This window comes from Haemorhous mexicanus, chromosome 8 (genome assembly GCF_027477595.1).
Source record: "Haemorhous mexicanus isolate bHaeMex1 chromosome 8, bHaeMex1.pri, whole genome shotgun sequence".
In the NCBI taxonomy this organism is placed as follows: domain Eukaryota; kingdom Metazoa; phylum Chordata; class Aves; order Passeriformes; family Fringillidae; genus Haemorhous; species Haemorhous mexicanus.
In genome coordinates, this window is record NC_082348.1 from 18,318,318 (window position 1) to 18,344,762 (window position 26,445).

Sequence of the window (26,445 nt, forward strand, 5' to 3'; positions counted from 1 at the left end):
TTCTGAAACCTTAGAATGTTGCAATGGCATAGTAAAAAATTTGCTATAAAAAGTACAGCAGTTCAGCTTTTAACTTGGTGGAAATTATATGTATGCTAGTAAAATTATTTTGGATGATAAAGTATATGAAAAGATTTTTCATTTAATTTCTTTAACACTGATGTTAGGGCCAGTGAAATCATTATTGTGTTTTTAGGGTAGGAGAAGGAGAATTTCCTGCAAAAGACTTTTACTTTATTAATGTAGGCTGCTGCCAATGGAACATTTTGGGGAGGTGGGGTCTTAGGGTCTGGGGAGGAATTGTGTTGTGTTGTGCTGGTAGACAAAACTCAGCATAAGCAATAAAGTTCCCATTGCTGTGCTGATGTTATCACTGATGCTGATAGACAAACAAAGAAGTAAATAAAAATTACTTTCAGGCTCTCCTGGATACACAAGAAATCAATGCTGGCCAAATGGAAATGGACAGAATTATTAAAGAAGAATCAGTTTCTATTCTTTACAGGTTATTCAAAACAGTGAAAAGTACCCTACAACCTAGAATTCAGTGTTTTCTCGAGCTTTAAAGGATTGTGTTGTATGTGAGATGTACAAAGGTGGGAAGAAATGTTGTAGCAGATTCACTTCTGTGGAATGAGATCCTAAGCTGATGTTCAGCAAGTCTAGGCAGGCACCTTTTTATTAGAATTTAGGTATCTTCTTGTCTGTTAGATTGGAAGTCCACTATGTAACATTATGTATTTTATTCTAACTAGTATGTTGAAAATGTCTTGTGCTTTAAGTTGAAATGCTTCATAAACTGCTGTAAAATGTAACAAGCTGTTTACATTGCTGCTCAGATATGTCTGTGTGTCTGGTATATTTTCACATCTGTCTCTACTCAAAATACTCGTTTTTATGGTAGATGGGAACAAATTTGAAGATTGTAATAATAAAAAATACACCTTTCTGTGGAAGATGAAAATTAAAGAGCTTGACTGCTTCACTGTGGAAGCTGAGAAAAAAGAAACGAGGGAATGTTGCTGGTTTAGCAACAGTGGTGTTTTGGGATGGTCTGTTGATGAGTAGTCCAGGAAGGAAAGACAGTCTGATTCCATCTGGATTCTTTTCCTGTTCCAATTGCATTGACTCAGTAAACTTCTTTTTGGTTCACTATGGTACATAAAAGGGAACTAGAAGAACCAAACAGTTGGAGAGAGAAAATACTAGCTATCATGCTTGCTTCAAATATCTCCTAATTTATTTAATTTGAAACTATTTCTGGTCAACAGCCAAGTGAAATTTTTAAGTTGGAAAATGATGCTATGAGAAAAGGTGTGCTTAGTGACCAAGCAAGGAAAAAGGATGGAGTAAGAAGTATTTCAGTTACTTATAAGCCAAAAGGCACCTTTGTTTCTTCTGTTTATGTCTTACAATTTCTAACCACACCAAGCATACTCTGTGTAGTTCTGAATTACTCTTCAGCATGGATCATGTTGGAATGTCTGAGGTGTCATGGAAACTGGATGGAGAAAAGCTGGCTTATGAAGCCATACCAGACAGACAGCACAGGCAATTTCTTTTCAAGTATCTGCCACCTTCTTTTTTTTTTTTTTTTTCCCAAGAGAATGATCACTTTGCTTATCCAAATAAGACTTCCTTTGTTTTATTTGAAAGAGTCCGTGCTCTTCTGGCATTTTGAACAATGGCTCTATCAAGCATTACATTATTAATTATTTGCTTTGATTGTTCACATCGTCTAAAGAAACAGCAGTCAAGAGATTCTTTTGCTCCTTGGCTACACACCTCTCAGAATGGCAGTTTGCCTGCCAAAGTTAGTATTTCTTTGATTTTGATAGTTAACTATCAGTTTTGAGAAAGATTGTGAAAGGAGGAAGCAGCTGTGTGTTTACTGCAGAGGAATATTTTTGTTTGTGTACAGTAACTCTTCTAATGCATAATATTTTTCAGCACTGTTTCCTGAAAGGAACTGTGCTCTCTGGGATTCAGCCTGGAAGAGGTTAATTTTATCTTGGAAAAATGTAGCTTATGTAAGATGTAGCAAGAATGTATCATTAAAAACAGGGTTTTCAGAACTTGTGCTAAAAATCATTGGGAAGGGATGTGCTGTGCTATATGCCACTACCATGTGCTCTATGTAAAGAGAATTTATTCTTCATCTGTGCCAGTTTTTTACCCCATGATTTAAAAAGCTGCCTCTGGTCAAGCAGATATTAAGAGTCAGAAAAAAGCAAACTATAGATGGTGTCCTTTAAATTGGCATGGCAGGGTAAGGGTGCCAGAAGCAGGAATGAAGGACAGCAATGGCAGCCTTACACTGACGTGCCAGGAGTCACTGTATGAAGTTTGGTGATGGGATTCCTAGAGTGCCAGAAATCAGAACAGTGCCTGCCCCTCACTTAGAAGCTGCTTTCTCCTTTTCAGATAGATTTTGTCTATTTCCATTAACTTCACTGACTAGACTCTTATTTCAAAATATGGTTGTGTTTCTTTGTTGAGAATGCCATTTATGAATGAGCAATATTTTCATATTTGTGCAGTTCAGGAACCCAAGAATGTCATTCCTCCTATCATGGTAGGCTGTGGAAATCTATCAAGCTCTAGCATTTGAAACTGAATAGTTAACATGACACTAGTTGAAGATTGTTTAGCTGTGACTGATCTTGAGAAAGCTAGACATTTGGGGCCAGAGTGAGGAAACTTTTTTGATTAAATGATATTTGGTCTAGACAGAAATATGTAGAATTTATACTTTAGATTATCCTACCCCAGTGTTACTGTCTGTAACTTTAGATTAATTAATATTACACTGTTTTCTCTTAGGTGAGCATTTTTAACTCTGTAGAACTTCTGTAATGGCACAATTCCATGGGAAGTTTGCAGCTATGCCTCGTCCCAAATTCAATTTAGAGGAGTTTGCATGGGCGAGGTTTAGAGATCTTACCAAAGAAGTGACCACAAATCATCTATTTCCAAGCCTGAAAGCCAGTGCTAAGGCATTTAGAGCAGCTGCTGCTGCTGTACCTCATAAATTGCAAGCCATGGCATACTAACCATGCTGTTTGTAAGAGCTGGAGTAGAGCATGCATGGTCCACTGAATACACAGGAATTTCTAAATCCTGGACTTCAAATATTTTTTGTCACTAGAAAACTATAAAAGTTTCAGCAAAACCTCCTCTTTACAGAACTGGTATGGAAGTTAGTGCATTTCTGGTGTTCTTGAAGAAACCAGATCTCTTGCATTTTATTGCAAGCCACAGGATTCCAACCTTTAGAATAGCAAGGCATTGAGTGGCGCAAGTTGTCCCTTTTTGTTTAATGAAATTGAACAGTGCTCTTCCCATAAGTTTGATTCTTATGTGATTTATCCAACTGTGATGCAGGATACTGAACAGCTGATTAAGTTTGATACCCAATGAAATTATGTAGTTGCATTAGGTGGAAATTATTTGAAGTTCAAATCATGGGCTTAGTCTGGTTTATGATACATGGCTGGTTTTGGGTTATTGTGGGTCTTTGGGTTTTTGTTTGGGGTTTTTATTTGTTTCTAAATTCTGTCCAAGATATGTATTTCAATGCATATAACCTTTATAAAAGTACTCAAGTTTAAATGCATATAGAGTAGAATAAACCAGGATTTATAAAATTGTTACTTATTAATGATGGTGATTACTCAGAGTCTAAATTTCCTTAACCAGTTCACTTTTGCTGTAGCTTTTGTGAAATGGGAAAGCATAAGAATGTTTCTATTAATTTTCTTACAAAGTAGATGTGGGATCTGACAGTTTACCCATATTTACAGATGGTCAGAAGGTTCTTGATTTGTTTTCTTGAATTGGATTCACAAAGAGCCTTTTATTCAAAAAAAGACAGCCCTTGCTTACCTCGACTCCCATGGGAGACTCTGGGTGGAAGAGACTGCTAAGCATTTCTATTCTCCCACTGTTGTTTCAAGGAGAGGTGAATTTGGATTCTCCTGAAGAAATCTTGGCTATTGCAGGAGGGGTATCAGGAAGTATTGTCTCATTTGAACCTCTTCCTTCTGTGGAGCAACAAGGGAGGCCTAGGTTTTGGCTCCTGTGAATCTCTTGGGTGATCTATAATCCCTTTTGTGGCGGCAGAAATGCCCTTCCTCAGTCGTATGTTTGGGCAGAAATTCAGCAATGTGGCTCTGACAAAGACTTCCTTCTATTTAGTAACTCTGTGAGAAGAGAGGATGGGATGGGATGGAATATAATTTAGGTACCTAAAAATGTCAAGTTATATTTAGGAAATTCAAAATTCCACTATGGAAGACTGAAGCTTCCCTCCCTCCCCCCACCAACCTTGAAGAAGTGATTAACTGAGGGTGCCTCTCAGCATGGAGACTGCTTGCTGCTATTGTCTCCTGCAGAAACAACTCTTTGCTGCTTTCTGGTTTAACTGTATCATGTCCTTGAACATGTTTTCCTCTAACCACCTTTCAGGGTTTGAGGACTGTTCCATAGTGCATATAACAACACACAGAAAAATGTGACAATAGTACTCTTTTACTGACCAATTTTTGTTCTTTCCATCTGTCAAACGTTTGGGTTTTCTTTTTTCTCCTAGTGCTACTGCAGCAAAAATGCCTGCCTTTTGTTTATGTCTTCCTACATGAGCATTGTGACATCATCAGTGGTATCGCCAGGGGAGAAAAATATGCATAGCTGTAGCTAAACCAGCTGCTCGTTAGCAATCTTTCTAGTCTGCTTTCATTTCTTCTCATTAATGTACACACAAGAGTGTTTCCTGCCTAAGAGACATGGAAGGTTCTCAGCCACAGAACATCTGCTCAGTCCTTGTCTTTGGATAGATGAAAATGGTAGTACTTCAGAATACACTCATTCTTGATAATGGCATTTTTAAAAAACTGAAATGAATGTGAGAGCGTAGAAGATACTCATTACTGGATTTAGTTGTAGGTAATTCTGAATCCTTTGCTAACCATCTTGTATAATTCAGTGTAATCATAGAGACTGCATATCAACTGTTACAAAACCATAATAATACAAACCGAGCAAGATTCCAAGAACAATAAAGAAATGAGTTTTGTCATTGATTTGCATGACGACACGGTAAGGCGAATGAATCTGTTAGTCATGCTTGTCCCTTCTTCCATGCAAATCAGCAGCAAAACTTCCACTGACTTTGATAGGACCAGAATAATGCCAACCATGAGCTACAAGCTGTCATTTATTCTACTGAGAGAGATCTTAAATAGAATAAGGAGGTATTTCATTTGTGGAATGTTAATGAGAAAACAGTTTCTTTTGCTATCTCATGTTATCAAAATGCTCTGAATTATTCTAGAGATAATTGACTGTTTTGTAGAATAGCTGCATCGTTGCAATGTTAATATTATGGATAATTGTGTGTTCGGTTCGAGTTTTCAGGGTGGAGGAGAGATGTTCATTTATCATCACCAGCTGTTTGTAGAAAGCTAGCTTTAAATTAGAATATTCAGGGAATTCACTCTGCAGTAGGAATCAAGCTGTCTCCAAATATTCTAGCATGGAACCCTGATACTGATAATGGATCAGTGAAAAAAATAATATTTATCTTTTTCTGTGTAACATTTCTGTAAGGGCTTTTGTAATTTGAATATAGATATTCACTTACTCTAATATGAAATACTCAGGTAAATATTAAGTTTTTAAGCATTATAAAATATTGTTTAAATTCATAATTTTTGTTTAAAATAAACAAGAAGACCCAAGCCAACCAACCAAACGCACGCACACACACAAAAACAAACCCCAGAGTATCACCAGCTATTACCAAGAAGAGATTAGACTTCACTGTATTACATAATTTGTCATTTGGATTTGAGAGTAATCCCTGCCCAAATGGCCAATTCTTATTCACCTGAGTAGCCTCACTGAAGCCAGCAAAACTCATTTTAAGACCAAAGATTACACGATTATGCCCTTGACTGATGAGACAAATTTAAATTAAGGGGCTGGTTTTTAGGTATAATTTTTCATTTGGAAGCTTGTCCTCCACATAAAGGATAAACACTGGCAGATTAAGTGTTGGCAAAATATTACCTCTTCGGAATATTAATTTCAGTGTGTACTGTGTGCAGAGCGATGCAGACAATGCATGGCTTGTGCCACTCCCCGCAAGAAAAAATTACTTGTAACAAATCTCTTGAATTTCTTCTTGGACCAGCGTTACAGTGGGAATGATAATAATAATTAGGAAAAAAAAAAAGTTCAGGGGATTTCCATAACAACTGCTGTCTTAATGAACTAAAGAAGCCTCGGAATTTGTTATTCCTTCCTCATAGTAGACCTCAGCTGATAAAAATATCCGTAGCCGGTGAAATCAGTGGCATGCCTGGCTTTCTCAGACAAAACTCCCATGTGATCACACAGGCAGCCTCAGTGAGCCCGAAGCTGCTCAGCAAGCAGTAGGTAATGAGTCTTTGTGCAGAGTGAAGCTCTTGTGGCTGAACAATAAAGCATATGGTACCAGCAATAAAACACAGTGCTGGGAAATTTAAGAAGATTCTGCTGGAAGTGGGAAGACAGTGAATATGTCAAACGTTATAAAATGACGATCAATCTGGTTTGGGTCCTAATTAATAAAAACAGTGCATGGATTGGAAAAACAACAATTTGAACAGGTCAGTTTTTTTATAGATTCTTCACACACTTCAGTGTTTTAAATATAAATGGGGTTTTTGCTATTTCTTTATTGTTAATAAAGCCAGGGTTTTTTCATTTTGTAAGGTGGGATTGGAAGGATGCACATCAGTCTGATACCAAGCTAACTAAATTGTGTAAGTTCTGTGATCAAATTCATTGTAAAAATGTTTTTACCATTATTCCTATGCAATTCAGACTTCAATTGTGCATGAAAAATGGGATAGCAAGTAAAATTAAATTTATGCTAGATGGATCATTTACCAATATCATAAAATATTTAGTAACAACAATCTATTACTCTGCTATGTATTCGAGACTAATTCTTTCTCAGTAGGAGATCTGTAGTGTTTGTGTTTGGTTAAACATAATGTAACATTAGAGCATATCTAACAGTGCGCTTACATGGGGTTTTTTCCTTCACATTCTTCTTGGAAATTTTTGGAAGTGGTGTTTTGTGTTATTTTTGATGCAATTGTATACACATGGGAGCGATACATTATAACCCTCTGCATGCATTTCACTCTAATGTTAATGCAAAATACGTTATTATTTTTTTAGCAAGTAATGATTTCTCATAGTAGTTCTTAGTTAATTATACATAATTATTTGATTTTTTGGAAACTGCTCCCAAAGATTTCTGTGGCCTGTGTTTTTATTAAAGAGGATAGACGTGCAAATTCTCAGTGATTTCACATCATATAGAAATTAACAGTGTAAAAGTTTTGTTCCTTAAATCTCTTTACAGTATTGGGTTTGGGTTTTTTTTTTTTTCTTTTCTGAGTGCTGAAGATCGTAAATTAGATATGCTGATTTTGGGGGAGTATTTTAGCAGAAAGGAGATGGAGTCCTTGAAAAACGATTGGGGAAATAAAGAAACAAAACTCGAAATGTAGAGAACAGTATTTCTTTTCATGTGCACTTATGATTCCGAGGGAGAAATGTGCTTTATAAACAGCCCGTTTATTCTGTGGCTGTGGCCGTGCGGGAGGTGCAGGGCCGGGCGCGGCGCAGCCGGGGCTGGAGCGCTGCGTTCGCGGTCCGCCCGCACAGGTTCGCTTTGTGCGGGCACGGCGGAGCCCGCGCTGCCCGCCCTCTGTAATTAAAGAAAGGGAGAAGGGGAAAGGAAGCCCGGGCTGCGGCTGCAGAGCCGGGGGCGGGGGGAGCGGGTCTCCCAGGAAACCGCCGCCGCTCGCCCCGTTCGGGGCGGGGGGCGCGGGCGCTGCCGCCCGGCTCCGGCGGGCCGGGGGCGAGGGGCGGGGGGCCGTGCCCAGCATGCCCCGCGGCGGGGCGGGGCCGGGCCATGCAAATGCGGGGGCGGGGCGGTGGCGCGCGGAGGGCGCGGGCAGGTACGGCGGGGCGCGGGCCGGGCGGCGGTGCCGCGGCCGCTCGGGCCCCTCCGCGGGAGCGTGGCCGGACACGGACACGGGCGGGGCCCGGCCCGGCCCGGCTGCCTCCGCGGCTGCCTCCGCTGCGGGCGGGACCGGAGCCGGGACCGGAGCCGGGGCCGGGGCCGGGGCCGGGGCCGGGGCCGGGGCCGGGGCCGCGCGGCCCGCGCGCTTTCGCAGTCGGAAATGTGCTTTGGCTTTAAGGGCATCATTTTCCAGTTGCAAATATTGCTGATACCTAAGCGAAGGTGCTTTGCAGTCCCTGCTTTAAAACGGTTCTCCTGTAAAAGGTAATTTTATATTACAATCCTCATACAGCTTGGCATTTATGCCTGTTCATATTTTAGACAATAGATCAGAAAGGATATGTAAAAGTACTTTTTCACCGTACTTATGTGCAGCTATTAATTTATTTTACAGAGAACCCTGGTAATATCGCAGTAACACCTGCAGTATGTGCTATAAGATTGGATGAGATAACACTGAACATGTCACACTATGCTAATTTAAATGGCGAAAATACAGCAATATAGAGTCATACAATTATCATATAATTACTATATTCGTCTAAAATAAGTACAGTGGATTTTAAATTTAAATTTATGAGGTGGTTAGGTACTTAGAGTAAGTGCATACAGAGATAAAATTAACAGTGTGCAGTAAAATAACAATAGGAGCGTCTCTACGGAACAGCATTCCCACTGTTACAATGGAATCACAACTTTGAAATACACTTGTCTTGTCTATTTGTGTAGGAAGGAAACAAAAAAACCAAACATTTTTCCTGTGGATCAGGTTCTTCACATTTTAAACACTTCCAATTTTTTTAAGAAAGCTTAAAGAATAATTTCCTGAAGCAAAAAGGTGTTCTGTGTTGCTACCAAGTTACGGTAATTTTAAGACACACTTTTGTTTACCTCATCTAAAGTTTATTCAAAGTGTCATTATGTAAACATTTTAGGCTGTTGAGTCTCTTTAAGAATCATAAATAGAACCAAATCTTTATGTACATATCCAGCATTTTGGAGACAGAGGCGTGATTTTGATCTTTCATGTTACTGGAGTTTTGTGTTAATTACACTGTCATAATTTACTTCTGGATCTGAGGAGCCCAAATCTGATGTGCAGTGTTTTGGTTTGAGGATGCAGTGTTTACTGTATATCTTAGTTTTTTGGTCTCCATTGTTTACCAGAAAGAGGAATTTGCATTTATTGTGAAATGTCTTGCTTTAGACAGATGCAGTAGTTGACTAAGTGAAGTTTAAGTTCAATATAAATTGAAGACATGTAAGTCATGGTTTAGAGTGCACAGTGGCAAATGTTTGGAAGCTTAATCCCAAAATTTAAATGTTTTCCCTGAGATAGCAACAGATGATTGTCTCATCTAAAACTTTTGCTTGCTCTTAAAATGCACTTCTAGTAACTGAAGCTTGAAGTTAGAGATGTTTTCCCTTTGAACAAGCAGGTGGAAAGTCAGGCTGAAGCAAGGCAGCTATAATATACTGCAGCATTGGTAAAGATGTTTTAAAGATAAATTTGCATGCAGTCTGTCAGTATCTCTTTTTGCTCTTGCTCTGAGCCAGACATGATGCTGAGAAAAACTGGATAATAGATGTGCCCTTTCCTCAATAAAATATCCCCAAACACCATCACATCTTTAAAATGCTGATACTACTAAAGTCCTACCAGTGAGTTTTGATCACTGTTGCTTCATTGCTCTTTTGTAGGCTTTTTTGACACTGGAAAAGGGATTAAGTTTAGATAAAAGATACGACTCATCTACAAATGTACAGAAGATGAAAATATTTACTAGGTTAAAACAGCTCTGAGATAAACAGCATGTCTTTAATTTCTCCATCTCTCTGCAGATATGGATGCAGTATTCTAATGAAACTTGTGATAAATGGGAGATGTGAGTAATTGATACCAAAAAAATAAAAAAACAAACTGGAAAATTGTGGCCTTTTTCTTCCCTCACATTTGCATGTAATTCTTTCCTACAGCTCCTCTATCTCTACACCCACCCTACAAAAAGAGGTTTGTATTTTTAGCACCTCTCCTTCAGTTTTCCATTACTTCATATAATTTTTCCACAAAGAAATAGGGAAAATGGGAAAAGGAGTAAAAGCTTGTATTGCCATAACAATTTGGTGGAAAATTCACTTAATATATGTAAGTGGACAACTTAAATATTGTGAAGTTAAGGATAGAAGGAAGAGGAGTTGCTTGCATTTTTTAAGGTTTTTCTATGCTTAAACACAAAAATATAAGCAAGGATACTTCTTAAAAACTAGCGTCCAAAAATGCATTGGACAATTTGCATTCAGGCTTTCAGATGAAAAGATACATGGCTTTTGTTTAGTACTTCATAAATCATTTCATGGAATATATAACTTGAAGTCTTGATTGATTTTGGGGCTGGTTTGTATCCTGCTCTTTCATAAGCAGTAGCGATTTGCATATTTACTCCGTTGTCTAATGTGGAGTAGGAAATGTGGGCTGCGGAGTATGGAGCTGACCCTGATCAGTCGTTCTGAGGGATAGGAGCAGGAGCTACATCATCATTTACCGATGGCAGCCTCACCTTCTCGCGTGGTTGTTGGATTTTGATGAGGAAATGCAAGCAGTGTTACCATTATGTAGTGGGAGGCTGCAGACTAAATAAGCCTCTGTGGTATTTGTAGCTCTCATTAGCATGCTGCCCCTTCATTACATTTATTTATTTAGTTCTGGCAAATCATTTCTGTGCATGCCTAGAAGGAAGTGATATTTTTGGTCCGCGCTGCCTGGGGCGGTGAGGGCTGCGCGCTGAGCCCGGGCTGCGGCGGCTTGCGGTGCTGGCGCTGCCGCTCCGGGGCGGCGGGGAACGGAGCGGCCCCAGGCCCTGCTGGGCATCCCAGCTCGGGAACAAGGCTTCCATTGCAAACAAACACATCTCCCCGGGCCGCCCGGGAGTGGGGTCGGGGCTGTGCGGTGCCTGTGGGTGTCCCACCTGAGGAGCGCCTGGCTGCTCCTCCTCGGATGGTGAAATAGGCTGACATGGTGCTGGCTTCAGGAGGAGGTCGGGTGTTTTGAATAGGGATATGATGAACTTCTTAGTGATTTAAAATTTGTTCTTTGTCACTATTGAACAGAGTCTGCTTTAAATATGTCATGAATATGTTAACAAGGAAGCTGAATTGCAGATGTTTTCAGTTGCACTTCCTAAGCGATAGCCATCTCTAGTAAATGCCATTTGTGTGGGGGTGATAGGGTAAACAAAAAATGTTGAAAGCCACAAAATGTATTTGTTAATTGTTTTTAGTGTGGACATCAAATGGTAGCAGTGCTTACTTCCCGCGTGAACTGTGACAGCTGAGCAGGTTATTCTCAAGCAAACATTTTTGACTTTTAAATATTTTATTTTAGCGGCGGGCAGGGAAATCCCACAACGCAGGGGGGAGTTGACTCCCAGAGTTGCCATTGTTTTGCTGTCTACTTGTACCAGAGTCTTTATGGAAGAATTCACTTTCAGAGTGAAAGTGAGCCAGAGGTTTTAGCTTTCAATTAAGTTGCTCAGTTGTTTACTATTATGCTTCTCACCCACTCTTACTTCTAAACAAACATCTTTCAGTAATGAAATGGAAAAGTGGAAATTGCACAGTATTAACCTTTTTGGCTCCTTTGGAAAAGGCAGAGTGATCAGAGATTTAATAAAGGAGAATATGTCAAATAATAAAAAGAGCCCACCTCAGGTTGGAAGTGTAAGCCACATACCTTCACAACAGTGCTTTCAGGAGAATGTGGGGCAGATAATTAATTTTGTCCCAGCAGACTCCCCTGGCTGAAGTGGTGCTGAATGGTCATAAGGTGCTTACAAGTCAGGCAATGAGATGGCAGTGGGCTCGCTGCTCAGCTCCTATTCATCATTGTCTCAGTGACAAGAGTGCCTTGGGAATTGCATGGGAACATGCTTGTTATTAGACCTGCAGCTCTTCTGTCAGCTTTCTAGTCAAGTTTTCAGCTTAGAATTATAAAGTGAACTGAAAAGAATTCTTAGACATGTTTATTAGTATACAAGTCACTACAGGCATAAACCAAATTTACTTTAGCATGAAAAAAAAGTGGAGTCAACATTCAATTTTAACACAACTGGGAGTGTAATTTCAGGTCAGTCTTACTGTGGCCTGTCATGTTGTGTTAGCACCACAGGCCCTTCCTTTGGGTGCCTTTGTGTTGATTATACACAGGTACACACATACAGGTGAGCAAGGACCTATAGGGAATTTTTGCTGGCCACAAATATGAAATTACTATTGGAAATTTTGCCTGTAATATGCTTTTAAAATAATTTTTGAGGTTTTCAGTTATTGAAAATACATAGAAGACTACTGGCTTACAGAGAAACGTTTTACTTTATTGATTACACATATTTTGTCTGTCTTCATAAAAAAAATAAAATAAATCTCATTCTGTTGACCATGATCACTAAATCTGGGACTTTGAAATCTTATTGTGGCTGATCTTTTTGACTTGTTTCTTAAGGAAATTAGGTTTATGCAGTCATGCTTTTTCTGTGCCTGTCACATTGTTCAATATGTCTGTCATATTTTCCTAATTAGTATTTTTACCTGTTAGCTCATATCAGCTGAGCTTGAAGCAGAAGCAGTTAATCTTCTTCAAGTATTGTGCAAATGGGTGGTGAGATGGGAAGGAGAGATTGTTAGTTCACACCAGTAAAAAACAATTTGCACTGTGGCTAAGACCCTGATTATCAAAGTAACCACACAGAGGAAAGCTTAAACACCATGACCCTGGGGAAGAGCATCAGTGAAGCAGCCCTCATACTGTGCCTTGGGTAATCCATCCAGAAGAGACAAATCCATAAACAGTAAAGGTCCATTTGTTTCTCAGATTTTTTTTTTTTTCCCCTAAATGTGAAATTAAATTCTTCTCATGTTTAGCTGATAGCTGAGTAGCTTATCTTTACCTTGTGTCCTTCTTAGAAGATAAGGTGAATTGTCAGTTCCTTGCATATATGTCAGTGGCAGAAGAAGACTTCACGGTTGTGTTATATGGATTCACTGTTTCCTGCATTCGGTAATTTCTTGTGTATGTTACGGGGTCTTTTTTTTGGTGAATTTCCCTCATCAGTGTTTCATTGTGAAATAAAATTATTTTTAAAAATCTCCATTTTTTTAAAAAATAAATGTATTGTTTTTCAGAGTTGAATAGATACACCATGAATGGTGCAAAGTCAAAAAGCAAATCCTATAAACAAATAGCAATTTTACGTCTTCTATTTTTGTCTGATTTTTTTTTTTTGTGGACTTGACTGTATGCTTAGGACTGTCTTGGGTGTGCATGAAAAATGCAGATTGTAGCATTATATTTTGGTTGTGTATTGTCCTTGATCTAGATAGAAAGCTTGAATTATTATAGCCATAAAGCTATTTTTGAAGATAGCAATTTCAAAACATCAGAGCCTTCCAGTAGATATTAATAATTTATATTTTCCAGTACGAATAGTTTTATTGACTTTATTCTCTAGGGAGAAAGATGCACTTAAACATATTTTTACTAATTTTGGCTTTACTTGAAGCCAGGCCTTGGATGAAGTGAAGTCATGATTTTCCTGTCATGCCATGGAGCTACGTTCATTTCATTGGTGGCAATTGAATGTTGGCTCCTGGTGACCAAATTTTTTTTTTTTTTTAGGGGCCTCTTTTATTCTTCCTCGGATATTTCTGCTGATGAAAATTATGTGTTTTCTGGTATTTTCCAAGCTGTTTAGTTTCTACCATTTTCTTTCAGCTTTATAGTAAAAAATAGCAGCAGAATTTTGAGCTACCAGAGAAGGCAGTCTGTAACTTTACATGACAACTAATAGCTGTGCCAAATATTTACTTGGTGTCTTTAAAATATGCACAGCACAGATTTTGTTGGAGAATTGGGTTAATTATGTTCTTTCTAATGTCAGCATTTATTAAAAAGATAAAAACAAGCTGTTATTGGAGATTTTTATGCTTTTGGTGTTTAAAACAAAAAGAGAGAAGGAAAAAAAAGGAAAAAAAAAATTAAAAGCCCAGCAGTCAAAAATCTTTTGATTGGTTCCTTATAAGTCATTTGATGCAAAGAACCAAGATCATACAGTAAATTTTAAATGTCTTGTTGCTGAAGTCTAAAGAATGTAATCTGAGTGTTGAAGTATTGGGGCTCCACACTCTTTTTCATGTGTTCCCTCACTGAACCTGGGAACTCCTGGAGCACCCAGATCAGTCAGTGCTTGCATAGGAACAGTAGAATGTGTTCCTGTAGCTGTGCCTTTTTTTTTGAGTGGATGTGACAAGGCAAAGGCATGAGGTTGTTCAAAATCATCTGCCAAGCTGGAATTTGAGTGCTGAACTGAGGAGAGTTGAAACAGTGTCCATTAGGGAACGTGCAGAGCATGTCTATTGTGTAACGCTGCAGCAGTGCTGAAACGCAAATGGCTGCTGGCTGAGCACAGGCAGGTCTTCAATATCACAGGATTTGGTGCATAATAAGCTGAGACCCTTTCTCATGCCACCTCTGTGGTGAATTCTTAGTACCAAGATTTGTTAAAGCATAGTAAACATGCATGTTAAATGTATATACGTAATTAAATTTTACCAGTATGACAAAGGAACACCTATGTTAGAAGAGCGACAAAATTTGCAGTTAAGAATAATTACTAAATAGTATAATTTTTCTATTGTATGACCCTCTACTGTGTATTTATTTTGCTATCCAAAGCAGTGTGTATTTACACTTCCAAGATGCCTGTTGAATTTAAAGATGTATTTCACAGGGGTGCTGCAAATGGTCTGTGTTAGGGCAGTGTTCTGCTGCACAGATTAGTTTTGCTCAAAAGCTGTGTGTATTAGTGCAGCTGATCTGCTTTTGCTGATTGTGCTGCTTGTTCAGAGTGAGCTGAGTTAATGCAAAACCTCAGCTGTATGTTCAGATACGTAGCACAGATGAACACCACTGAATGGTAACACTCAGCTTTGAGGACACCTGTATTTTTGTCTACCTTCTCCTTTTTAACTGGCCTCTAGTAATCATGACAGAGCACAGCTTTGCTATTTCATTTCTATTTCTTTCAAATAGTGAAGGAAATTTGAAACTCAGTATTTTTGTGAGTCCCACTTCTGTAGGAAAGGAATATTTTCATAAACTTTTGCTTCAATCCTTGCTCATGATTTTTTTCTTCAGTTTTGCCTCTTTCATTGTGGTGTTACTCGGTCTGTATTACCATTTTCAAAAACCAACTAATTTAGGCAATTTTTCATGTTTTTAGGCGCAGCTTTGGCATTTCTCAGAACATCTCTACTAAGAATTTCAAGTCTTTTCAGTAATGTTCTTTGGAGTGAGAATGCTTTTCAACCACTGCAGTTGCAAAATTTTTAACTATCATTGGTTATTAATGCAGATAAAACAGTTTATATCTTTCTCCTTTTTAAATACTTTTTGCTAAGTTTAGACGTGTGGAACATATATATGTAACTTGTAATGAAGATGAGAGAAAATAGGTAAAAAGCGAGAGAGTGAGAGTAAGCTTTTCATGGTTCCCTCTCCAGAAGAACCCATTTAGAGGTCAGAATAGCCAGCATAATTGATTCCTGCCAGAGGCAGTATGAATTTATATCTTTACCCTTGACTTGACTTTTAGCCTATATTTGTTTAGCCATTTAAATTGTTGTAACCATTTCTTCCGACCATGCCCTTGGCAGTCTCATTGTTGACACTTTCACTACACTTCCTCTGCATTTGAAGTCATAATGCCTGGAAATATTTTTGAAAGAAAGCATGTAGGCTACAGCTATGTACTGTGTAACTCTAATCCCAAGAGTTAAAGCTTTCTCAATTGAAGCAAGCATTGTGTAATATAAGGTGTGTTTCCTCACAAGGAAGTTCTGACTAGATATTGAAATTGTAATTTTGATGTTACGTTAGCCGGGATATGCAAACGTAATGCTTTAAAGATGTAATTAAAGCTTTTAGAGAGAAAAGTTGATTTTAAGGTGTCCAGAAGATAAATTAAAGGAATTCAGTTGCCTTTTATCGAAGGGGGGAGAAGGGGGGAATTTATGTTCAGAAACAGAATTTTGATAATTAATAAGGCAAACTGTCATTCCCCCAGAGATCCTGTTATTTAATACATCTGCTTTGTGTGTCAAACATCTCTTTTTGAAATGTTTTAGAATTGATCAGAATCCCGTTGTATTTGAAGATAAGGCAGAATTACAGAGCCAGCAAAGCTGCTCTTTACTGATGCAGAGGTGCAAGGCATAGGGAGGAGTGCATGTTTCCTAGCATTGTGGAGATGGCTGTAAAATTCTCTGTCCTTCCAATGGCTCCTTGAGCAGGAATGGTTTTTCTCCTGTACTGAGGTTTGGCTGTGGCCATTGAAGACTGCAGGTCTCCTGCTTCTGAGTAAGTTTCAGGATTAGTCTCTAAGTCACGTCCACCTAATGAAGTAAGAAGCAAGGCACTTGCAGGTTAGATGCATGAGAAAGAAAAGTTTTAATCCCCGGTGTCCATGTGGTTACCACTTCAGCATGGAACCATAGCTCGTGCTGTTGGAGCTCCCTGTGCTCACAGTCCAGTACCTCCTGAAGGGGTACCTCCCTTTCAAGAGCAGAGCACAGGTCACTCTTGCTCTCAAAACATCTTTCTTGTAAAGATCTGCTGCTGAATGGGTATCTTGTTAATTTATAAAGTCATTTGTTCAGGTGGAGACCATTTTGCTGTATAGAAAATAATGCCAAGATTCATAGTCCAAAGAGGGTGGGCACAGGTGGCAGCCAAGTACTGTATTTACCAGCCTTTGGGTGCATAAACAATTGCTCGTGGGTTTGGGCCTGGCCCATCCTTTCTGTCCCTTTTCCTTCTCAACATGCTTTGCACTCATAATAGATTTTCCTTTTGTTCTTGGACACTTACTTGGAAGAGCACAAAGTTTCAGGCTCCCAGGGAGACCTCAACAGATTCAGATATCTCAAATCTCTGTAACTTTGGGTATGTGCAGAAGTGCCTTTATGTTAGGGGAACTTGAAAGTGAGACCCTGGAAAAGCTCACATGCCTTTGAAGAAGACAATTTGGTGATAGATTGGCAGAGCCTTCTAGGAATGGGGTTTTGGTCTGAGGGATGACCAGTGACAAGGACATTGGAGTAATTTCAGAGTTTCTGGTTAATCTGGTGAAAGCAGCTGTTGCTCAGTCAGCAGGCAATAATCAGCCATTTGTATGTTCCCGTGCTCTTGCAGGGGGGACACATCTGTAGCTGCGAGGTGTCAAAGTGTACCTGTTGAGATGGCACATCACTCCCTCTGTTCTTGTTTCCTAGCCTTAGGAAATATGGTACCAGTTCCAAGAGCAGGTATGTGTTGGCTGTACTGGGGGCCAGTGCTCTCTCTACATTATTCTCATGAGCTACACCTTCTGATGGGATTCTGCATTGTGTTCTAGGGATTATTAACTCAGAATTTTGAAGACTCTGAATAGTAAACAAGTGCTCAAGTGTTTTCAGACCCGCATGGTTTCTTGCTCATTTTTTCTTCCTTGTTCTTGCTGATGAATGCTTTAGTTCCCACATTAAAAGAGGAGTAGTGTCGGCAAGAGGCTGTGTGGCTTTGGGGAGCTCCCCAGGGGTAGGCAGGCTGTGAAGGGTTGCACAGCTGTGAGGTTGGGAGTGTAGGCAGGAACATGCCAGGTGCTTTCCAGCTACTGCAGCCATTGGACAGACGCCCCAGCTTTGGGATGCGGACCTTAATGTGCAGTTCCATTTGTGTCTCCATCGCTGTTCCCTCCCTGCACACCCCCAGATATAAAGGTGTTTCCTAATTCTGTACAGGATCAGCAGATGCACTCTACCTCCTGTGTAATGCATGCCCTACTGAAATGGAAATACCGCTGTAATACAGCAACAAGATGTCATGACTTCTTCTCAGCTGTCTCCACGTTGTGGGGGGTACCTGGGTAGTTCTGTTTAGTACAGCATGCTGCTGGACACTGCTGCCTTCCTGCTGCTTACTGTCCAAAATATTGTAGAGATTGAAACTGCAGGGATTTTCAAGGGGGTGTGGCTATAGTTTCAGAAGATTTGTTTTGTTGTGGTTTTTTTCTCCTCACAGAAAACTAATAAGAAACTTGTTGCCTCAGGAGAACAAGTCAAGTGAATTTCTAAGAGGCTGGGCACTGTCATATAGCAATATTTCAAGTCTCATGGTTAGGGGAAATTGGCTGTAAGGATGAGGAAGCAGAGCTGTGTATCTGCAGTTGTTTTGGCAGGATTTTGCATCCCATTGCTTCCCATTGAAGCATTAAATAGTGACTACTGCTGGAGACAGGATATTAAACTTGGTACAATCGTATGTGTGTTTTTTAGAGCTTTTGATTTTCAAGAAGTGAATGAACTCCCTTATTATAAAACTTCTGTTCTAATCCTTGCAATTTAATAATACCATTAAAATGTTGTATAATGTATATGCAATTTCTAGTTTTGACTTACAAAGGCAAGTTTAAACCTGCTCATAAGTCCCTCCTGCTGTGCTTAGGAGCTGGCAGGCAAAGTAAAATGCTTTGTCAGCAAAGCAAAACAAGTAATTGGAACTAAACTTCTTCGCACTGGGAAGAAACCATTGTGCTCTTGCCACCTCAACCCATGAATTTCATTTAGACAGGTTTCAGTGTTTGTGGAATTATGATTTGGAATTAGTCTCACAGTCTCTGTAAGCTGGTGAGTCCTAGTTTTTCTTTGGTGGTTTTTTTGGGGTTTGGTTTTTTTTTTACTTTCTCTCTTTTTTTTTTTTACTTTTTCTCCTTTTTTTTTTTTTTTTTTTTTTGGTAGTTCTCATTCTCATATACCCACCTTTTTCTTGCTATGACTTCATACCATGAAAGGTTGCAATTCTCTTCACACTGTCACTTCATTTTTTCCAGGAAAGAAACTGGTGTTGGGGCTTGAAGGGACCTATAGAATACATAGGAGACATTGAAACTACTTAGTGTGTGGCCAAGTGGGAGCAAAGACAGCTGAGAACCTGTTGAAGTGCTGTGCTTGCAGGGTCAGAGCACAGCAGCTACATCTCTGAGACTGCCTCTGTACTAATTGAAAAGTGGACAGACATAGGCTAGGGACAGCCTTCTCTGGCTTCTGCTGCCAAGTGGCAGGACACAGCTCTTGTCCACAATGGCTAGGCTGTCAGGCCTCTGCCAAAACTCAGGTGCCCTCATCCAGCCTGCCTGCTGGGAATGGTTCTGGCACCTGCTTCATCCTGCATAATCCAGGAGAGCAAGAAGTGGCCTGAGCCAAAACCCTGAAATGTGCTAATTGTTAAACGTTTTGGCCAGTACTGGAATCTCTGCTTTAACCTTGTCTTCTTTAGTAGCCACTTAGCCCAGCTTATGCAAGCTTCCTCACAGATACTTTGGGGTTTTAAACACAGAGCCATCGAAATGTTGGTTGGAAGGGAGTTCTGGAGGGTATCTAGCTCAGCTTCCTGGAAGGAGCAAATGTGGCTGGTCCAGAATTAAGGAATACTAAAGGTAGCTGTAGAGATTTGAATAGTTCTGTTTCATGAGCAGTGTAAATGAATTTTTTATTTTTCTTGCTTTCTGTGGGATTGAGCAGAGCCCTTTGTCAAGTCCCAAGTGCTGGGTTGTGTGTCCCTGACGAGTACGGTGTGTCATCAATCCCAGACAAACTTTTTGCCTGGATAAGTGTTAGGAGCATTTGTCTTTGCAGTGCTGCAGGCAGGATGGTGGCAGCTGTGTCTCCTCAGGGCAGGCTCCAGCTGTTCTTGATCTTTCCTCAGTTAGTTAATTACATGCAATATTTCCGCCTCTGCTGTGTCACGGTTTAGGGGGGTACTCCCCACTTTAGTGCTCCCACAAAAAAGGTGAAGATCGTGGGTTCAGATAAGAACAATTTACTGGAAATGGCAATGAGATAAGGAGAGGAACAGTAAGGGCAACAATACTCATGAGAGAGAGTACAATACTCATGAGAGAGAAAAGAAATGTTATTGCTCACTGTGGAAACCCACAATAGACAGCACCATCCCTCTCTGCCTTGGAACTGGAGCCACAAGGAACTTCTACTCCCCAGAAAAGACTCCATTTCTCCTGCTCCCAGTAATGATGTGAGGTGGTACAGAATAACCTTGGTGTCCCGGTCATGCCCCCTCTGGGCTACTGCAAAAAATTAACCCTGTCCTGGCTGGAACCAGGACATGCTGCTAAATTTCTGCATGAAAACTTAGCTTTATAATATTCTCCTCAACCTCAGGAGTATATTAGGCATTTCATTTTAATTATTCTGTGATATCAAAATACCAATTTTGGTATCACAGAATAGTCTAGGTTGGAAAATACCTCAAAGATCATTGAGTTCAACCATTAACCTGACCAGTCCACCACTAAACAATGTACCCAAGTGCCACATCTACACGTCTTTTAAATACCTGCAGGAATGGTGACTTCCCTGGGCAGCCCATTCCCATGCTTGACCACCCTTGTGTTGAAGACATCTTTCCCAATACCCAATCTAAACCTCCCCAGCACAGCTTGAGGCCATTTCCTCTTATCCTGTCACTTGTTACCTGGAAGAAGAGGCCAGCCCCCAGCTGGCTAAAAAGTCCTTACAGGGAGTTTTAGAGAGTGATGAGGTCCTCCCAGAGTCTCCTTTTCTCCAGACTGAACAGTCCCAGCTCTCTCAGCTGCTCCCCATATGAGTCATTTTCTAGACCTTCTCCAGCTTCATTGCCCTTTTTTGGACTCATGCCCAACTTACTGTCATCTGCAAACTGACTGAGGGGATGGAGGCTTGATAAGGGTATTTAAATACCCTGATAAGGGTATTTAAACAGGACTGGCCTCAGTGGAGCCCCGGGAAACACCACTTGTGACCAGCTACCAACTGGATTTAATTCCACTCTCCAACACGTAAGCAGTGAGTTTCTCCATGAGGATGCTGTGGGAAATGTTGTCAAAGGATTTAGTAAAGTCCAGGTAGACGACATCCACAGCCTTTGCCTCTACCACTAGGCAGGTTACCTTGTAATAGGAGGAGATCAGCTTAGTCAAGTGTGACCTGCCTTTCATAGGCCTGGTAGCTGGGAGAGGAGAATGTTTGGGAGGCAGTTGGTGTCTTTAACTGTTGTGGGTAACTTCAGGAATCCAGATGTTTATTGAGCACAAATTTAAATATGGTCTTCGTGCCTTCACTGTCTTTTATCTGTCTGTAATACCAGAATTATCAGATGAAATTCTTAAAGGGTGGTGTGAACACTGGTTACATCACTTATATTTAGCATTGGGAACTGTGGTGTTCAAGATGATTTCTTCTTAATTTCATCCCTGATTGTGGGCTTTCCTTCCTCCTGTTGCAACCAAAGAAGGGACCAGGTCCATCATGTTCTTCTTGGTTTGAAATTTCACAACATAACCTAGGAGAAGATAGGGATGCTGTTGATATAGTGGGAAAAATACTCCCTGAAAGCAATCTGTTACAGATTATTCTAGTGAAGTAATCACCTCCATACATGTCAAGTTAGAGTAGGACTTAAGATTTTTTTTCTTCTCTATGGCTTCACTTTCCGAATTAGTCAGGTGTAATTTCATATTAAAAGATCATTCAAGACTAGAAGTGGCAATTTACTGCTGTTTTGAAATAAAAATTACTTTGGAGTTTATGATTGCATATTCTCAAGCTGGATGTTTCAGTGCATCATTGCCTCTGTTCCTGTTACAGGTACATGTGACAGCATTGCAGCAATGAGTGGAATTTTAAAGAGGAAGTTTGAAGAAGTAGATGGCTCCTCACCTTGTTCCTCTGTGAGGGAATCGGATGATGACATTTCCAGCAGTGAAAGTGCTGACAGTGGTGATAGTGTCAATCCGTCCACTTCTAATCATTTTACCCGTAAGTACTAACTCTGTGTACCCAAAGAATTATTCCTGTTTCTCAAAACAAAATAAATTTTGTGGTTAGATAAGCATGATGATTTTTAATTGAGCAAATCATGAAACAGTCTCTCCATGATGTTCAGTTTGTGACTTGCTCAAAAATACTTAGTAAAATGCTCTAAACATTCTTTTACTTCTTGTCTGTTAGACTGTTGTTGTAAAAGTTTGAAGTCCCTGGGAAGCTCCTACCTATTTGCTATTTGAATTATGTAGCTGTTAATGTTAGGAGTTGTGTTCCAAATAGTTCAAACAGCTACTGCAGGGAAAGTGCTTTAGCTCAGTTGATTTTCCTTAGCTAAATGTATTGCAGCTGTCAGCTCTCTGTAATACAGTATTGGTGAGAGTTCTTCTCTAAAAACAATATGAGCTTCCTTTTATTTGGAACTGATGAATGTTGTGTATGGTAGACATTATTTCAATAGTTTCTATTTTTAAGGTACCAGAGGATATTTCTGTACTTTGCAATGGTTTTGTGTACAAATAAGAATTTGGTCTTAAGTTAGCCAAGCTACATTTGCAGCATATATTTCTGGGAATGATAAATTTACAGTTTATGTTTGCAGTTTATGATACTTGTTTTAGGTGGTTATATTATTTATTAATAGTGAACTGCATCTTCAAAAAAGCAGGGATTTGCCTCCTTCGATTCTGTTGCATTTAGATCTCCTCTATGGAGTTATTCTTGAAAACTGTGAGCCAAGGAGTAGGTGAGGCTCCTCATTGCTGCCCGCACAGAGTGTGTTCCGTGTAACTGGGTGGGTGGATGTGCCTAGAAATCATGTTTGTAGCATGTGATATGAATGTTCTTATAACTGCATTACCTACCAGATGCTGCTGTTCAGTTTGAGCAGGCATTTGGATGTGTGGGTCTGGATCCTCTTTGCTCTGGTAGGGAATGTTCCTGTGCACAGGAGGGACAGGCACGACTTTTGAAACGGGTTCACAGGGAGCATTCTTGAGGAGCTGTATGATATTTAAGAGGCAGTGCTAGTCAGGGGCCTATTTTATTGAAGTGCCACAAAGGAGTAAGTGATCCAGTAAACCTCTTTGGTAGTATTTAGAAATCTAAATTTAGATTAGTATTTAGAAAATTGTCTTGGGGACAATATTATCTGCATGCTGCTACTTTAACATTTGCATCTGTTGAAGAAGTTAGTTGATTATTCATTGTAGACTGAAAACAGGCTTTTTACATCAAACAGTCATTCCCACCCACACAGAAGACCACAGTTTTATTGTGAATACATGCACAGGTGGTACAATGAAAGGGAACAATTCAGGGGACAAACTTGGAAGTTCTAGTACATGCCTGTAGCAATAAGCTTTAATTGTAGCTGACATAATAAAGAATTTAGTTTAAAGGAACTTCCCTTTCTTTAAGAGAAACTACAGTATTTCAGTGTTATGATTAATGATTTATCTAACTGAGCTATTTGTGGCCAAAGTAATCAATGTTTATCTGAGTGTGCACTCGCACACATACAGAAATTGTACATATTACATTTTTCTAAAAAATACATTTGTGTGCATCCATTGGTGATGTAGAAGTAGAAAGAGCAAGTAGTTTGTGTGTGCATTGGCTTTTTTAAAAAGTATTGTCTTTGATACAGATGCACCAGCCTAAATTCCAAGAAATCAAATACAGAATCTCTGTATTTCTTAAGAGCTATTGAGACTCACCTGAAAATTACATGCACATGTAATGTATACTAACACAACTGTTAACAGTTTATTGGAAGGTATTTTGTTCATGCTTTAAACTCATTCATCTTCCATAATAAAAGACAAGAGACAAGTTTTTCTAAGTTGAATAGTTGAATATTTGAATCTAAATATAAGATTGAGTTCCGTGAGACTTTTTTCAGTGAGCAGACTGAAAAGAGCCAGTGCAGAAAAAAGGCTGACGAGATTCCTTGCCTCTGTTACATGCCTGAATACCTCCTTGATGGAGGTTATCTTCCTAAGCTACTTCCTGACATGTTATACCATTTTCTGTTCTATTTAGTGGGACACTGTCAGATCCTGTGTACTGTCTTTTTTCTGGTCTGTTTTCATATAGGTGAATACAAAGTTGACTATAAACTCTCTTTTACTGAGTGGAAAAGGGAGAGAGGGTTGTGTGACCTGTAGTCAACATCAAGATCTATATATTAGTTCTTAAATTGAGAATTAAAAAAAAATGCTAACGTGGTCCTCTATTTTTTCTTTCTAGTTGACCTGACAGAGAGATAATTCTAAATTGCTTGTAACTACAATCTCTTCAGCACTTTAGGAAGCAGGCATTTTGTATATAAATCCATCTAGCACAGCTGATGCATCTCTGTATTTACACAACCCTTGAAACGATATGTATTGGGTCAGATAAACAGGAGCCTAGCAAGAATTCTGCTCAATTAGTCTTACAGCCAGTTTAACCTGCCAGCTAAATGAGTCACACAGCTGCCCTGGATCATTCAGGTGGGGCAGAACTACCAGAAGATAACTTTGTTCTCAGCAATTAACCCTGTAGTGTGATGGCAGAAAACACATCACTGAAATGGCCCTAAGTGCTATTGCTATTGTCTGTTACACAGGGATAAGTACAGAGTTTCTTGAACAATATATCCATTTAAACAAATAAAGACAGCAACAAGAAGAAATTAATAAATCCCCAGCCTAGGCTGCAGGCAACTGAGTCAGTATATAAAAATTTCAGTCCATAAAGAATAGACAAATTATACCATTAGCATTTTCTTTATATGGTGTGTGTATTTTTACAGATGTGCACATTTTTAAGTCTCTTAGCAAATGGTGATGGAGTGCCTTCATTACTGCTGGCAGATATAATCCCTGTTGTGTATTTTACTTACCTTTCTCAGTCTATTGAAGCAATTTCAGTTTGATTCAGCAGGTCATTAGTCATTGCAGATTTACTTTAATACGTGCCAAAGTGTATTTCTGGCTAGTCCACATGCCTGTCCCATTTCACAGACCTGCCTTCATATCAGAAAAAAGGATGTTCATCTTCAAGTAGCAGGGCAAGTGTTGCACGTATAGTATTAGTCAGGACTCAGGCACACACAGAATACAGGGCTGGAGCACTCAAAATGCCATTGGAGCTCCTTCCAATTGCCCTGTTGAGTTCTGGCACCCCACTGCTGTGTTTCATCTGCTCCACAGCAAGCTGAAAAACCTGGAATTGCTATTCAGGATATCAGTACAACACCCTGACCATTCCTATATTGTGTGCACTGAGGAACACTGAGTTCCACATTGCAGCTCAGCTGTGGGGGAATATATGCCCTTCCAGGGAGCAGTAATGAACCTCGTGAAGGGTCTGGAGCATAAATCCTGTGAGAAGCAGCTGAGGGAGTTGGGGGTGTTCAGTGGAGAAAAGGAGGCTCAGAGGAGACCTTATTACTCTCTACAGTTCCATGAAAAGTTGTGGCAAGGTGTGGGGGTCTTTTCTCACAGACAAGGGGAAATGACCTCAAAGTGTGCCAGGAGAGGTTTAGGTTGGATATTAGGAAAAGTTCCTTTGCTGAAAGAGAAGTTAAGCATTGGAACAGGCTCCCCAGGGAAGTGGAGAAGTCACCATCCCTGGAGGTATTCAGAAAACAAGTAGACATGGCACTTCATGATACAGTTTAAGGGGCATGGTGGTATTCAGTCAAAAATTATTTGATGATCTTAGAGGTCTTTTCCAACTTTAATAATTTGATGATTCTGTCATTCTCCCTGCTTTGGTGAGGTACCTTCCTCTAAATGCTTGGTGGTTTTTTTCTGATACAGAAGAATACCTAAATTTAACTTACAGAATCGTATGCAATTGGAAGCCCTGTGGGGACCTTGTGAAGTCCTGTCTTTTGAACTTTGGTGCTGCTAATAACTCTCCATAGCACATTAATCACAGATGCATCTCTTAAGAAACATAAGAAGCTGCTGCTTTCCTCTGCCATTTCAACTTCAGTGTCTTGTAGCTGAAACTTCTCTTCCTTTGCCTGCAGAGTCACTTGAGATGGCCAGCAGCAGCTTATCTGATAAGGTGATTATCACCAGCAGGAGGTGGTGCCATCACACAGTCTGGCTGATGTCCTCCATCAGTTATCTCTCTATTGCCATTAACATTATCACTGTCATGAGCAAGGTTATCCATTTTCACAGGTCCTGCCATTCCACTAATTAGGGTACTGTCTTTAGAGTATTTTGGATGTACTTTGGTTCATTAGGAATGGGCAGGTCACTGAGGGCTCTGAGAAAACCCTTTGATCTCTAAGAGCTCTTGCCATCTTTTGATTTTGCTGTTAAAGATAGTGAGGAATTTGAAAATTCAGAGACATCCCTGTAGCAGTTCCTTCAATGTGCCCTGTAAAGTACTGTTTGAATTTTGTAGAGCTGCTAACTTACTGAGATTGCCTTATCTAGGTGCCCATGCAT

At 39.8% G+C, this 26,445-nt stretch overlaps 1 protein-coding gene across 2 annotated transcripts in view; it reads left to right on the forward strand.

The window, feature by feature from the left end:
• CSRNP3 (cysteine and serine rich nuclear protein 3) overlaps window positions 1-26,445 on the forward strand; it is a 99,549-nt gene that overhangs the window by 50,101 nt on the left and 23,003 nt on the right. Inside the window, exons 1-2 of one of the 2 annotated variants that reach the window (XM_059853001.1) lie at window positions 8,196-8,347; window positions 21,815-21,985. In XM_059853001.1, the coding sequence (XP_059708984.1) occupies window positions 21,838-21,985 (148 nt within the window). In that variant the 5' untranslated portion in view covers window positions 8,196-8,347; window positions 21,815-21,837. Of the gene's footprint in view, window positions 1-8,195; window positions 8,348-21,814; window positions 21,986-26,445 lie in introns of those variants that run through there. The other variant, XM_059853000.1, reaches the window with a different exon arrangement.